The 15,981-nt window shown below is 42.9% G+C and overlaps 1 protein-coding gene across 3 annotated transcripts in view; it reads right to left on the bottom strand.

The window, feature by feature from the left end:
* Positions 1-5,844: 5,844 nt before the first annotated feature.
* Positions 5,845-15,981, bottom strand: part of GLRA1 (glycine receptor, alpha 1) — a 103,212-nt gene continuing 93,075 nt past the window's right edge. For 2 of the 3 annotated variants that reach the window (XM_011985288.1, XM_011985289.1), the window contains 2 exons: positions 12,298-12,444; positions 5,845-6,295 (listed from right to left, as the gene is read on the bottom strand). In XM_011985288.1, coding sequence (XP_011840678.1) covers positions 6,005-6,295; positions 12,298-12,444 — 438 coding nt within the window. In that variant the 3' untranslated portion in view covers positions 5,845-6,004. Of the gene's footprint in view, positions 6,320-12,297; positions 12,445-15,981 lie in introns of all 3 variants that reach the window. The other variant, XM_011985287.1, reaches the window with a different exon arrangement.

Here is a 15,981-nt window from a genome sequence, read left to right as displayed (position 1 = left end):
CAGGGAATTGTGGAGCCAGGTGGAGGTGGGAAGGGGAGACCCCTTATGCTTGGAATCAGTATGCAGCCAGCAGATGTCTTTTATTCCCAGGTTAGTTAGCTGCTACTGCTTTGTAGCTGGTTAATGGCCTATGTAGTATATAATTTCCATCACTGGGCTCTCTGAAGAGTATATTCTTGGTTTGCTATTCTCTACATTTTGACTTCTCGACCCAGTGTTCCAAAGCAGAGCAATGAAATTTCAAAGTGCATGGGCAAGACAATGAACAGAAATTGCAGCCTTAAAGCAAATAAGACAGGAGTTGTTACGTCCATTCTAGTCTACCCTACTTCTCTTGGAAATAAATCAGCATCTTTTAATAGTTCAGTTTCATAAAATAAGAGGCACAAACTGATGAAACGGGATGCTGACAGAAGAGAGGCAGTGGGAGGAGTAGGGGGAAAGCAAAGGAAGGAGAAGTAATGGTCTGTTAGCTGAAGGAGCCTTAGTATTAAAAATTATTGGGCAGTTTCTACTGTCCAATACTTTTCTACTTTGGAACTCATTTTGCTGTTCTAATGAATGACAAAGCACCTTAGTTACTGCTTTAAATAACCACATAGCTCCATCAAAACAACATGAAATAGCACCAACGTATGAGCAAACCTATTTAGTGTCTCTACGACTTGAGAAATCCTTAGGAAACAACAGGATGATATCATTGGTAGAGGTGTCATCTAGTATGGGCCCTTGCAAATCTAGGTTACTCAGACCTGGGTGAGATATTTGTAGGAAACCTTTGACATTCTGGGATCCTCAGCTAAGACAATCAGAAAAAAGTTATTGGTTTCATTCTCTTAATACTGGGCTTGGTTGAGGAGGGCTTCATTTCAGGATTTTTTTTTTTTTTAAGTTATTCTATAGGGATTTAAGCTTACCAAGGATGTTCTCCTTCTGCATTGGGATTTCAGGATACAATAAGGCCAAAGCCTTACCAACATACATGATTTCCCTCATACTGATGCAAGTCGTTCTCAAGAGCAAGGCAGCTCAATTAAAACAAGTCATATTTCTCCTACTCCTCCCTTTGGTCAGGATTAGCACTTGTCTCTGGCTTCACAGAACTGCAGGAAAATAGGAAGGTTTTTTAAAAAAATTTTTATTTATTTTTATTTTTTAAGACGGAGTGTCTTTTCACCCAGTCTGGAGTGCAATGGTATGATCTCGGCTCACTGCAACCTCTGCCTCCTGGGTTCATGTGATTCTCCTGCCTCAGCCTCCCGAATAGCTGGGATTACAGGCACCCGCCACCACGCCCGGCTAATTTTTGTATTTTTAGTAGAGATGGGACTTCACCATGTTGACCAGGGTGGTCTGGAACTCCTGACCTCGGGTAATCTGCCCACCTCAGCCTCCCAAAGTGCTGGGATTACAGGCATGAGCTACCTCAGCCAGCCAGGGAAGGTTCTTAATTCAAATTTCTGGAGTTGATTTCTGAGAGGAGGAGCTCGGTGGTAGAAAAGAAGCTAAATTATATTTTAAAAACACGCTGTCTGCTTGCCTATTTAGAGAATTTTTGGGTTGGTTGGTTCAAGAAGGAATGATGCCATATATCAAGGGAAGAGGTCGATTCACTCTTTCTCAACATACCTTACCAGCCCTTCAGAGTGCAAGCCACCTAGCCAACCCAGGAAACATAGCTCACAGAGAAAATCTTGTCTGCCTTTTCAGAGTCGGCGTGGAGGGTGGGTAGAATGTGCAAAAGGTGCTCGTTGAATAAGATGCTTTCTGGAGTGGTATTCATGGCTCCTTAACTGGGATTCCAGCCAGACTAGGAAACAGCTACAAATCTTAGATCTTGACTTCTGTCCTAAAGCTGATACAGATTGTACCACCACCAAGCCTTGTGCTTGCCAGATTCTTCTAGTAAGGAGGCAGTTACTCCAGACATAATAATCACCCCTTCTATTTCAGTGTGTTGCAATTAACTAAGGAATCTAATTTTCACAGAAGACTGTTATCAGTGATGGTACCAGTTTAGGTGGGGCATCAGCCCACTCTGTAATCTAATGCAGCCTCACAAAACACCATCTCTATATTTTATGATGCTCATAAAGATGTGTACTTTGAGGGAAAGGAACCATGTCTCGTATTTATTTTTCTCCCCAGTATGAACAAAATAGCCTATGAAAAAGATTGGTGAGCTTTTGAGAGGGATTCATTTCTTATTTATTGACAGTTTAGAAGGAATAATTTGGGTCAAAAGACCAATCCTCTTGTTTTTTAGACTCAAACTAAAAATAGAGTTAAAATCAAGATATTACATATCCACATACACACGGACATACATTTTTTTTTTCCTTTCTGTTCATGCCTGTTCTTGTTCATTCCTTAGAGTCTTAGCTAACAGTGTTTGAAAGGACTAGAGGGTGTCAAAGTTCAGCCATTTATTTTGACTATTCTTGAAATGAATGAGATACATTATAAGCTAATAAGTGAGAATCAATTAAGCAGAAATTTGGTCTGCTTAATTGGTACCTTCTAGATTTGGCTCCTAGGATTAGCTGTAGTTTTGGAGGGTGAAATCACCAATCCTCTATGCCAGTGTCCAGTTCTCACACCATGTATAAATACTGGTGTGGTCTGGATAAGCAAAGAGTTTGAAAACTGGTAAACCGTTCATTGTACCTAAATCAGTTTTTTGGCCACCATACCACTTGGCATCTGTAATCCCAAAGCATAGTATCCCCTGTGCTCAAACTGAAGAGGAAATTAAGAAAGTATTGCCCTGTTCATTGGAGCCACTTAAAGTAATTGGCTTAGCTTATCTGGTTTGATTTTTCCATAAAGATGAAATTCATGTAATTTGTTAAATCCTTACTACGTTATACGTTGATGATAATGTCTTTTCCTTGAATATGCTTCCATTCTTAATTCATGATGATATTTCTGACTTTGTAATGATTCATGTCCTTTCCTCACCACCGTTCGCCAAGAGGGGCAAAGAAAAAAGAAATCTGCAAATTTTCCAAAGGCAATAATGTGTGGGTCCATGTGTTTATGCATGCGTATCCACACATCCACCTTGGAGGGTTTAGAAATCAAAGTGACATTAAATTTTTGGTCGTGTGAATTTCCTGTAGACTAGCTTAAACACAGAGTCATAGAGCACTTAGAGCTAAGAGGGAGTTTAGATACTATACTACTCTTCATATTGTGTATTTAGAGAAACTAAAGCCTAGTCCTTTACCCAAGGTCACTCAGCCTATTGTAGTGGCAGGACTAAAATCCAGGTTCTTTTCATTGCTATAATCACTCCACTCATGTTGATTTTCCATAAGGGACACTAGTTTGAAATAGTCTGAGAGAAGATTTCAGTGACATTCCCCCTCTGTGTCTCAAAGAGATTATTCAATTGTTTGTTGGCTACTGTCAACCTGGCAGCTCCCAGTGGGCCCACAAGCTGAATATGGTGGCAGAAGTTCAAGGACCCAGCAGAGGTTGGGCAAATGGCCCAGTGATTTCTCTCTCTCAGATGGATTCCAGACACTACTTATAAGGAGGCTGGTCTGGAATCTGTGGATTATCTGTTTTGAGTGGAGGCAGAATGTCTTAGAACAATGGCGTTGTCTTTAGTTTCTGCTGGAGCTCTAGCACGATTGTTGCCTGATTCACCGAGACTTCAGACATTCTGAATTTAGCCCAGTAATGAGTAAAGTAGGAAGAAGGGCTTAATTTTTTTAGATTAAAAAATGATTTTCCCTAAATAAAGTGAATAAAGTGCTAGTGAAAGGGCCTCTCCAAAGACTCATGCACCACTTGAGAATATAGTGCTAATGAAAGGTGCTGACAGCAGCTTGAAGACTGATATTCTCATCTTGAAGTGTAGTCGTTCAAGTCCCTCTTTTAAACTTTTCCTCCGTTGGACACATGTTTGTGATGGGAGAAAGAGTGGTCTTCGATGAGAGACTTCTACCCACTTGGCTCCCATCTCCCAAGTTTTCTTAGAAAAATAAGATTACAGGTTCTATCATATCATCCAAAGCTGTAATACAGTTTAGCTTTTTGGTCTACACAGGCCAAGAGAAGGGAAGGCAATAATTTATTTTCCCTGGACCTGGATGTAAACACCTTTACCATTCAAGCCTCAAAGCCAAATCCTTTTTTGACTGCATAGTGCATTTTCCTTATGTAAATCTCTTTAGATCTTTGTCTTGACCTACTACTTTAGGACCGTATTAGTTATTGTGCTGAGGGAATGGGAGAAACTCCCCTAGGGGAAGGTGCTTTAGGGAAAAGTTAGGCTTCCAGTGTGTCGTCTCTGCTTACCCCTCCTCCTCCATCCTGCCTCAAGTTGGAGATTTTTAAAAGACACATTTGAAACCCCAGGCCTCAGGACAAACTGATTGTCAGCTATCTCAACATTCTACCTACACCTTTGATCCAAAGCTCAGACACTAAAGTGCAAAGAAAGAAATGGAACCCCCATACTCTGGCCATGGGCCAAAGCAGGGAAAATGCTTCAGACAATGGTGCCATTATTTCAGGCATAGTGCTGTTGACAGTGGACAGAGGCCTGCTGTCTCCACCTTGCAGACCTCCCATCTGTGATATCCATTTCTGTCAGCAGGACCATGCCCACCCCATCCCCCAAACTAAATTCATCTCCTGGTCCTTCTTTTTTCTGGAGTGCCCTAGCTGTCCCAGGACAATTCTGGCACTTCAGAATTGAAAGAAAAATATTTGTCTAACTTTCCTAAATGTTAAAGCACCTAAAAGGAAAAAAACAGACTTACAAAAATATAACGGGGTCAGCCCCCCAAACTTTGCACATTGTGATATATGATACGTCAAAATATAACAAACATTTTCTAAACATTACTATCTCTCCCCACCCATTTATGTCTAATCGGCAGCAGACTCAACACTGCTGTTTCACCTCTTAAAACTTTACTCTGTAGGACCACTAGAGAATAATTGTATTTCACACCACTGACCCCACCTTCCCAAACATGCACTGAGTTGCAATTCCAAAGAGACTCTCCAAAAAAATAGACATTTGAGAAAAGTATCTGTTTACACTCAGTCTATCTGCATATTATTTTTCAAGATTTTTTTTTTAACCATAAAAAAAGGTTGCATATTGGCAATATAATGAGAAAACCACGTTGGCCATTTCTGGGTGGTGGTGGAGGGTGAGTGGGACATTGTTGAAGCACAGAAGCAAGAGGGCTCAGAGAGGTACAGTTGTGGCCTTGAGATGTGAGGGTTGAGCTGGGGTTACCTACATTCTCAATCCTTGGCCTCTGAAATGTCTGTCTCTTTAGTCACTCCCTTCTCGTCTCTCCACCTGTCCCCGTTTCCACTACCCCTTCCCATACCACACAGCCCTCTTGAAGCAGAGGCAAAATGGCTTTTTGGCATGTGTCTGCCTGGGTCAGTTTGAAGACGGGTATGGCATTTGAAGGGGTATGATGTGGGACATACACCAGAGCAAGCTTATTTGTGACTGTTTCCACTCTGGGAAAATTTGTCCATTACTTCTGTGACTTTAAAAATTTAAGCAGTTACTAGGCTGATAGGTTAAGAAACAAATCTTTTGTTTTTGTGGTTTTGCATTAATATTAAGCATGAATATATATCATATATTACATTGCTTTCTTTCTGCTCTGGGGCAGACTGCGCTCTCCTTCCCAACAGGAAAACTGCACAGCCATGGACTGAGATTTTTGAAAGCTATTATTTCCCCAATCCCCACCCCTGCCTTTACCCCCTCCCTTCCTCCCAGCCCTCAGTTCCTATATTAGAAAAGTCCCTCCTGACCCCCCACCCACAGCCCACCCGAGGTTAAATAGTGCCACATTGTAAAATTCATGCATCACTGCATTTTGCTATTGCACATATTGCAGAGAGAGTTGTGTAAGTGTGCCCCCTCCCTCTCTTCCCCTTCTCTTCCTTAGTCTCTCAGATTCCTGTGCTATTCCCACGTTCCCCTCTCCCAGCCTCCCCCAACCTTTCAGACCCTTCACTGGTTGTGGACATCCTCTCTACGGACAATCTTGTAGATGATCCAGTAGAACATGTTGAAAATGAGAAAGGCCATGGGGAAGCCAATGCGGGATATTTTGTCGATCTTCTTAGCCCTCTGGATGAAGAGTTTTCGCATCTCCTCTGGGGACTTAGATGGTGCAGGAGGGGGGTTGGTGGTGTTATTGTTGTTGGCACCCTTGACTGAGATGCCATCCTTGGCCTGCAGACAGGCTGGGCCCATCCCATAGGCAGAGAAGTTAAAGCGGCCTTCTCCAGCTTCATCCTCCTGGAATAGATTCAACATGGGGCTCTACTTAAAATAAGACAGGGGCTAGGCACCCTCCCTGCAAGGCACTCCTTTGGGGGCCAGGCCATGCCCATCTGGTTCTCCCTGCTTTCCAGACTGCATCACTCTAGGTTTTTGGAGGCTTTTTGGCTGGCTGGGGAGTTCTGCCTTATAGAGGGGCGCCACTTGCCTGCTGAAACAGGTGCAAAACAGGGGATAGGAATGTGGTTCAGAGTCTGGAGACCTGTGTTCAAGTCTCAGCTGTATAAATTGCTGGCTGTATGACCATAGGCAAGTAATTTCCTTCTGTGAGTCTCGGGAATTTTTATTTCATTTTTTCTTCTACCTGGGGGATAAGATTCTCCCCACTACTCCACAAGTTTCTTTTGACCATCAGAGGTTATAATTAAGAACATATTCAAGGTTGTACTGGGTTTTACTTAGAAATTCGGAGGACAATTTGGAGAGATCCCCTGCTTTGCCTCTGTTGCTTCCTTGCCCTCTTCCCCATCCCATTCCCCAATTAATAGCTCCCAGGAGTGATTGGTAAGGGGGATGGCTATAGGCCAGGATGGAGCAGGAGCTCTGGGCCTCACTTCCATTCTACAAGCCAGGGAAGCCGCAGCTTCTTCCTGCCTCCAGGTTCCCATATCCCTGGCAGTTGTAACTTCAGACAGACCTCTGGATTTTTACTAAGTTTTCTTTCAAGACCTTTCATTCATCATTTGGCTCCAACTTACCTTTCTAGGCCTTCCTTCTCCCCCACCAGATACTTTGCACCCCTCCAGCTTTGTTTGTACATTTTCTCTTGTGCATTCTCATGTCCCTTCCTTATGCTCACTACCAAAATGCCTGCTGCCCTGATCCTTCTAGTTCATCCCTTTCCCAGGTCATGGTGGTCTTGCCCTGGTCTGAATCATGGAGGCCCTATTGTCTGCTCTCCTCATGTCCAGCTTTGTTATCTTTGCATGTGAGCTCTGAGGAGGAATTGAGAGTCTAATGTTTTGGTCTCAACTGAGCTGTTGATTCAATGTTGGCACTGGGAAGTTTTATCAGCTCACATTGCCCACCTAGATAACGCTTTAAGGAAAGGAACACCATCTTCTGCTTGTTCCTGTGCAGGACCTGGCCAACAGAGAACAAGAAACTCAGTATAGGGTCCACTGGTGCCTCTCCATCTCTACTGTAGGACAGGCCACCTTCCAGTTTGTTTGTTTGGTTTTATTTTGTTTGTAGAGATGGGAGTCTCACTATGTTGCCCAGTCTGATCTTGAACTCCTGGCCTCAAGAGATCCTCCTGCCTCGGCTTCCCAAAGTTCTGGGATTACAGGTGTGAGCCACTGTGTCCAGCCCACCATTGCAACAGCCTCCAATCTGCCCCCACCACCCAACCCATCTGAGTCTTTACAACACAGATCTTGGTCATCTTTTGCTTAGAACCTTTTAATAGGCTGCCACTGACTTCAGGTTAATTAAAATCCTGAACACGATAAACAAGGCCTTAGAACCTGGACGCTGCCTGCTTTTCCAGTCTCATCTTGTACCATTTCTATCTGGTGTCTTTAGTCACTGAAATATTTCCTTATATTTGAAAATGTCATGGTTCTTTTCTTGAATTCCTTTCTTGCCTTTGTGCAAGTTGTTCTCCCTGCCTAGAACACACTCTCAACCCCATCTCTTGGCTCCAACTCCTCTTTCACCTAATTTTTCCTCAGAAGCCTTCTCTGAGCTCCCAAGTATAGGCTAGCCGTTCCTGCTGTGTGCTCCATAAGCTCTCTGTACATATCTCCGTCTTTTTTTAAAGCTCTTATCACATTGTTGGTAATTTCTTCATTAACATCTGTCTCTTATTAGATTATAAGCTCCATGAAAGTAGAGGCAAAGTCTGTCATGTTCACTGCACTCTCAGCACTGAACATATGAACATAGTCGCTGGTTCATAAGCTCAAAATTTGGTATATGTTTGTTGAGCAAATGTTTACTTGTGTATCTTCACCAGCTTTAGCTGCTTTTTTTTGTTGTTGTTTGTTTGTTCAAATGGAGTTGTATTTTTAGCACCAGAAAGGTTTGAGACATATGGTAAATGCTCAAGAAATCCTTGGAAAATGAATGAATCCTGTCCAACACCATTGCAAAAGTGAGGAGGAAGAGGATGTGCTACATACAGTGCCTGGCAATCAGGTGTTCAGTAAGTACTTGTCTATGAATAGGGCAACAGTAGAAGATTCAATGCCAGGGCCAAGGAGAGGAGCTGGGGGGAGCCGGCCAAGTACTTAGAAGGGGGTGTAAGTCTGACACTATTGCATTTCAATGAAAATCTCCCCTTGCTGGAGCTGGGGTGGTGGTGTATTTTATTTTATTTTTTATTTTAAACTGGGACCTAGTTAGGTAGGAGGAAGTACCAAATTAACTTTTTATGCCGCTTTGGGTGAATTATTCTTTGCCTTTCATCTGTTAAACATGGGAATGGAAGGAGTAGAGGTTTGGATTGAAGACCCCATCTAGCTAGAGGATTATCAATTTCATACTGTGTCTGGGAGAAAAATTCCCTAGGAATGACTGGTAAAAGGCTTGCTATTCTTATTGGAACCAGCAGGTGGCAGGAAATGCATGCCCAACTGCATCTAGAGCGGCTTGGAGCTGGAGCAGGGGAAATCTGGTAGTGTACTCTGGAACTCAGGGAGGTTGCTAGTAGTATGCCTGCTGAGTCTGGTGCTCACAGATATGGTTTCCTAATAATTTGCCTAAGGAGGCCGGCCAGAGAATTCGAGAACCAGATGCTTTCTGCACAATAAATGAGACAACATGGGAAGATGGTGGGAGTTGGGAAAGCTGGCCAAGATCACAGGCTCTGAGAAATTCAGGCATGTAGCTAGTTCTTCTCCACTCACCATCTGGGACTTAAAATCCTGTCTGCAAACTTCCTGTTAAAGAGAGGTTTCTGCAGAACAAACTGGTACACCTCTAGTGTACAAATCACTTCCAGAGTGGCTTACTCTAAAGGAAACTATTCTTTATGGTGAGCTTAATTCTGCATCATTGTAATTTCTGATATTTGGGCCAACTTAAGAGCCCTTATGAATGAGATTACATTAATTCAAATGCATACAAGGAGGCAGGCAGGAGAAATGTGAGTGGTAAAGTGAGTTGGGGCTGAGAAATGTCCCTGGTTAGAAGGGATGGTATTAACTGGAAAATGCATTCCCTACCTAAAGGCAGTTCCAGTGTACCAGTACCTTATGGGAAGCACATCCAGTGTGGCTGGATGCTGTGATTTTTTTCTAGTGAAGCCAGAAGTGTGATTTTTAAATGCTGACCCCTTAGTCCAGATTTTAAAAACACTCCAGGCCAAAGTAAAGATATTTGCACACCAAATTTGGCCTTCTGGCTACTAGTTTTTGACCTCTGCCTTGTGATGAGGCTTAGTTTTTATTTAAGATCTAGTCAATGCAGGGCCATTTTTATCTGCTTCAGGATGGACACACTGATGAACAGATAAGAACTCACGGTGGTATGGTTAATGTTTGGAGGAGAGTCTCGGGTCTTTCAGCACCTCTCCTGCCTTTGCTTCATGATACTGGTGACTTGGCCTTGCTATTGTGGGTCTCCCTCATCAGTTGCATGGAAGGAGTGGATGGGGTGATTGCTGAGGTATCTTCCAGGAGGGAACTGAGCAGGAGAATCTGATCAAATCTAGCTAGTGGCCTTATTCACACTTTATCTGGCCAGAGAGATAGTGTTTGTTTTCTTCTAGTGTGTCAAACTGGTAGATATTTGGGGAAGGTAGAAGCAGCCTTTGAAAGTACCATAGGCCCACCATACTATATATCTTTAGGAGGCTCCATTCTCATTTTAGTCCATGCAAACAGCATCTACTGGAGCTGTGCAGTGCCCAATGAAAAGGGCTGGTGCTAGTAAAATATCTTGGACATGGTCTTTTCAAATTAGTGTTTTTAACAACTGTCTCTAGCAGACGAAATTACAAAAAGCAGCTAGTCTATGGGGGCGGGGGGAGAAAAGGAAAAATAAAATCCCAGAGATAGTTATGTTTGGTCAGTTTCTTTCTTTAGTTCTTTCTTTTTTTTCTTTCCTTTCTTTCCTTTCTTTCTTTTCTTTTCTTTCTCTCTTTTTTTTTTTTTTTTTTTGACAAAGTCACTATGTTGCCCACATTGGTTTGGAACTCCTGGGCTAAAGCAATCCTCTCACCTCAGCCTTCCTAATAGTTGGGATTATAGGCACAAGCCATTGTGCCAGTTTCTTAATTAGACTTTTTTTTTTTTTTTAAGCATCAGAGGTTAGGTATTAAATGGACAATATACAGTAACTAAAACTAGGGGTCATTTAAGAAGTTCTATCTGGCTTGCTGAACCCAAGACAATTTCCTCCTTAATGTAGTTTAGAAGGATGGTGATATCTTAATTCCCATGGACGTCTTCTGTCTTGGAATGTCGGCCTCCTCCCTGTGGTAAACTGCCAGAAGTTAATTGAATCAGATTGCTGATGTTTAAGAAACATACTGATGGAAATGTGTGTATATGTAATCATTTTAATCCTTGGCACTTGTGTGGCAGGAACAAAACTTAAAGCTACTTTGGCATCCCCTGATTTAATTCTCACCAGAGTTTCCCTTTATATGCACTTTGCACATGGAGAACCTGGGCCCAAGAATAGGCTAGCTCGAGGTTACATACTAAAGAAAACTAAGAGGCAGGGTCCTTTGTCACAGCACATTGTGCTTGGGCAGACAACTATTTTGTTTTGTTTTATTTTATTTTTGAGCTTTACTGACTAATAGACAACGATTTTAAATAGGTCAGTCTAAAGCTTGTGGGACCTGGCACATTGCAGGTACGTGCTATGACCTGCAACGCTATGACAGGGTCCCTGGTTGCCCTAATCTGTCACTGGAAAAACTTCAGACTCTCTGTCTGGAGGCTTCTTCTTTATTGCTTTTAATGGCCAAAATTGCAATTATTTTTGCCTCAACCTAATCGTTTGTTTATCCCTTTGTTCATTTGTTTAACAAATACTTATTGCATGCTCACTGTATGTTAGGCATTGTGTTAGGCACCAGAGATAGACCTTGGAGCAAAAACAAACACGGTCTCTGCTTTTATGGAGCTTGCGATTTGGTGGAAGAGATTGGCTTTAAAAAATCACATCATTGAATTTACGCTTTTAAATCAGGATACATTTTTAGAAGTTTAGAAATTGAGTTCAGTTGGAACATGGCATTTGCTAGGACACACAGTGTACTGGAAGAGCAGTGCAGGGGAAGAGAACAAGATATTAAAAGTCCTGTGTGTATTTTTGAAGAACTAAGGAAAAGGCCAGGGTGGTTGGATCTTCTGGGGAACTAGTTATGGACCCAGGGTAAGGAGCAGTTTGCTCCAGCAGGCTGCACGCTCCCCATTAGCATTCTTTGGTCAGTGCACAACGTTGTGAACAGAGGTTGGTAACTTTTCAGAGGTGCCCTGTCAAATACTCCTTTTTTCAATCCCTCATATGGAGAGAGAACCCACTCTGGCGGAGATCTTGCTTGTTGCCTCTTTCCTGGAGGCAGGAAGCAAAGGCCTGAACCTGGGCATTCTACTTTAAGATCTCACCTTTTGTGGTGCAATTGTCTTCTGGAATCAAGCCTATTAAAACAATGCAGGCTTGCAGAAAAAAGCCAACGGACATCTCCCAATCTTTTAGGTTTATAGTTAGTTATTTTCTTGACCCCATCAGCTTTTAATTAATTAGTTCTGCCTTTAGGTATAACTTGATAATTTCTGTAGTGTTACTGTTACGATTCGAAGAGTGACTGCCTATAGACCCAACTCTAGGGCATTATTTATGGGAGGGAAAGCTGAGACCTCTAGGTCTTTAATTTCTGTTTCTAACCTGCTTTGCACATGGAGAAGGGTGGACCATTGAAACAAATAACACAGACAAGACTGCTTAGAAATCTTTTGTTCACTACCAGCTATCCCTCCTTAGGCAGTGACCCAAAGGCCTACCTTGTGATGTCTCCGCTTCCTCCTGAATCGGAGCAGCTCTTTATGTTGCCGAGACACAAAGTTAACGGCAGCATATTCTAGTAGGGCTGAGAACACAAAGAGCAGGCAAACTGCCATCCAAATGTCAATGGCTTTCACATAGGACACCTAGAGTGGGGGTGGAGGAGAAACACAGGGAGGTGAGAGCAGGGGAGTGTAAAATATTAAGCTCTTCAGTAGTTCCCCACATCACCCACTGCTGTCTGCTCCTCAGCTAGGTTATTAGGGTGGAGGTAGAGAGGAAAACAGAAGAGAAATACATCAAACAGACTGGAAAGAATATCAGGGTAAATAGATTATAGTACCTATGAGAGTACTAAAGAGAGGACGGTAGTATATTTAGCATTATCACTTAGAACAGAATGCTGTGTTTTGTTTAAGGGTGATCGGAACAAACTGTTGTACTGAGCATTAAAAGTGAATGAAGGATGTCAGCAAAAATGACATCGTAAGGACCTGAAAATTCCTCCAAAAAATTAATGGGAACACTGGAAAAAATTGTCAGTGCCAACTTTTCAGACCTCCACTAATTACCAAAGGCTTATATCAGTCCTGTCAACATTTATTCAAGAAAATCAGCTGAATCTTAATAAGAACACAAGTTTTGTGGCATTGTTTAAAAGTGTTATTGAGATATAATTCACATACCATACAATTCATACATTTAAAGTGTACAGTTTAATGATTTTTAGAATATTCACACATGTGTGCAACCATCATCATCAGTCAATTTTAGAACGTTTTCATTACCTCAGAAATAAATCTGTTACCTTTTAGCTATCACCTCTCTATTCCCCTAACCATAAACAACCACTAATCCATATCTTATATGAATGAAATAATACAATATGTGGCCTTTTATGATCAGCCTCTTTCACTTAGCGTAATATTTTCAAGGTTCATTCACACTGTAACATGTATCAGTATTTCATTCCTTTTTATGGCTGAATAATACCCTGTTTTATGGATATACAACATTTTGTTTATCCGTTAATCAGTTAATGGATATTTAAGTTTTCTACCTTTTAGCTACTGTGAGTAATGCTGCTATAAACAACCAAGTACAAGTTTCTGCACTGACATGTATTTTCATTTCCCTTGGAGCTTTGTGGTGTTTTGCCCTATTCCTATCCTAATATATCCAGCTCCATGGTAGCCTTGAAAACCAACAGCTATCTGGAAGCCATTGGATGGAGCAGAACACAGTTGGAGCTTCTTCAATGCCTCATTCCCAGAGAGTTATCATCATTTGACATACCTCATGGTTCCCTCAAAAATGCCACTCATAAGGCTGTCTTTATTTGACCTGATTTGGAGCTGTCCCTGTGTGAACAACCTTTTCTTTGAGGGCATTCATCAAAAGCAATCAATAGTAATTGCTACCTGAGGCAGTTGGGGCAAAATAATAAGTTAATCAAAAAGCTGAAAAGGAAAAGCTGGGTAATGAGATGTTTATAGGGGGCTTTGGAAAGCTCTGACATATTCTTGGGAAATTGTGTGCAAACTTAGAGCTGTGTGCATTCCTGGGAAGACCTGAGATGGCTCTAGGCACTCACCTTTGGCTAACCTTGATAGTCTGAGCAAGCAGGAAGTGGAGCCTGAGTCAAAGTTGTAAACTGCCTTGCAGAATGTTTAAGATAGAGAGCCCCTTGGTGAAGGCTAGGAGACTTATAGGTTCCAGCCATTTAAGAAACCTTTGTCTGATTTTTAGCTGACTACCAACCTAACTGAGCAGAGACTTCAGTGGTCCTTCAAAATAAATAATACAAACTTTACGGAATTAGTTCAGAAAAGTTACTGAATAGCAACAGCAACAAATCCTGAAGAGGGGGAGAATTTGATTTTCAAAGTTGCTGCATTATATTATTAAAATGTCTAAACTTGGTTGGCAAGATGGCCAAATAGGAACAGCTCTGGTCTGCAGCTCCCAGCAAGATCAATGCAGAAGGCGGGTGATTTCTGCATTTCCAACTGAGGTACCCAGCTTATCTCACTGGGACTGGTTAGACAGTGGGTGCAGCCCACAGAAGGTGAGCCGAAGCAGAGTAGGGTGTCGCCTCACCCAGGAAGCGCAAGAGGTTGGGGATTTCCCTCCCCTAGCCAAGGAAAGCCTTGAGGGACTGTGTCGTGAGGGATGATGCACTCTGGCCCCAGATACTACTGTTTTCCCAGGGTCTTTGCAACCTGCAGACAAGGAGATTCCCTCGGGTGCCTATGCCACTAGGGCCCTGGTTTTCAAGCACAAAACTGGGCAGCCATTTGGACAGACACCGAGCTAGCTGCGGGAGTTTTTTTTTTTTTTTTTTCATACCCCAGTGGCACCTGGAACCCCAGCAAGACAGAACCGTTCACTCCCCTGGAAAGGGGGCTGAAGCCAGCGAGCCAAGTGGTTTAGCTCAGCAGATCCCATCCCCATGGAGCCCAGCAAGCTAAGATCCACTGGCTTGAAATTCTCGCTGCCAGCACAGCAGTCTGAAGTCGACCTGGAACCCTTGAGCTTGGTGAGGGGAGAAGTGTCCACCATTACTGAGGATTGAGTAGGTGGTTTTCCCCTCACAGTGTAAACAAAGCTGCCAGGAAGTTCGAACTGGGTGGAGCACACCACAGCTCAGCAAAGCCTCTGTAGCCAGGCTGCCTCTCTAGATCCCTCCTCTCTGGGCAGGGCATCTCTGAAAGAAAAGGAACAGTCCCAGTCAGGGGCTTATAGATAAAACTACCATCTCCCTGGGACAAAGCACCTGGGGGGAAGGCGCAGCTGTGGGAGCAGCTTCAGCAGACTTAAACGTTCCTGCCTGCCAGTTCTGAAGAGAGTAGTGGATCTCCCAGCACAGCACTCGAGCTCTGCTAAGGGACAGACTGTCTCCTCAAGTGGGTCCCTGACCCCCATGCCTCCTGACAGAGAAACACCTCCCAGCAGGGGTTGAAAGACACCTCATAGAGGAGAGCTCCAGCTGGCATCTGGCAGCTGCCCCTCTGGGATGAAGTTTCCAGAGGAAGGAACAGGCAGCAATCTTTGCTGTTCTGCAGTCTCCACTGGTGATAACCAGGAAAACAGGGTCTGGAGTGGATCTCCAGCAAACTCCAGCAGACCTGCAGCTGAGGGGCCTGACTGTTAGAAGGAAAACTAACAAACAGAAAGGAATAGCATCAAAATCAACAGAAAGGACAGCCATACAGAAATCCCATCTGAAGGTCACCAGCATCAAAGACCAAAGGTAGATAAATCCACAAAGAAGAGGAAAAACCAGCACAAAAAGGCTGCAAATTCCAAAAACTGGAATGCCTTTTCTCCTCCAAAGGATCACAACTCCTTGCCAGCAAGGGAACAAAACTGGACAGAGAACGAGTTCGACAAAGTCACAGAAGTAGGCTTCAGAAGGTGGAGAATAACAAACTCCTCTGAGCTAAAGGAGCATGTTCTAATACAAGGCAAGGAAGCTAAGAACCTTGAAAAGAGGTTAGAAGAGTTGCTAACTGGAATAACAAGTTTAGAGAAGAACATAAATGACCTGATGGAACTGAAAAACATAGCACGAGAACGTCGTGAAGCATACACAATTATCAATAGCTGAAACGATCAAGTGGAAGAAAGGATATCAGAGATTGAAGATCAATGTAGTGAAACAAAGCATGAAGACAAGATTA

This window comes from Mandrillus leucophaeus, unplaced genomic scaffold (assembly GCF_000951045.1).
Source record: "Mandrillus leucophaeus isolate KB7577 unplaced genomic scaffold, Mleu.le_1.0 Scaffold282, whole genome shotgun sequence".
In the NCBI taxonomy this organism is placed as follows: Eukaryota; Metazoa; Chordata; class Mammalia; order Primates; family Cercopithecidae; genus Mandrillus; species Mandrillus leucophaeus.
Note: the sequence above shows the minus strand (reverse complement) of the source record. Positions and strands in the feature narration are given on the sequence as shown.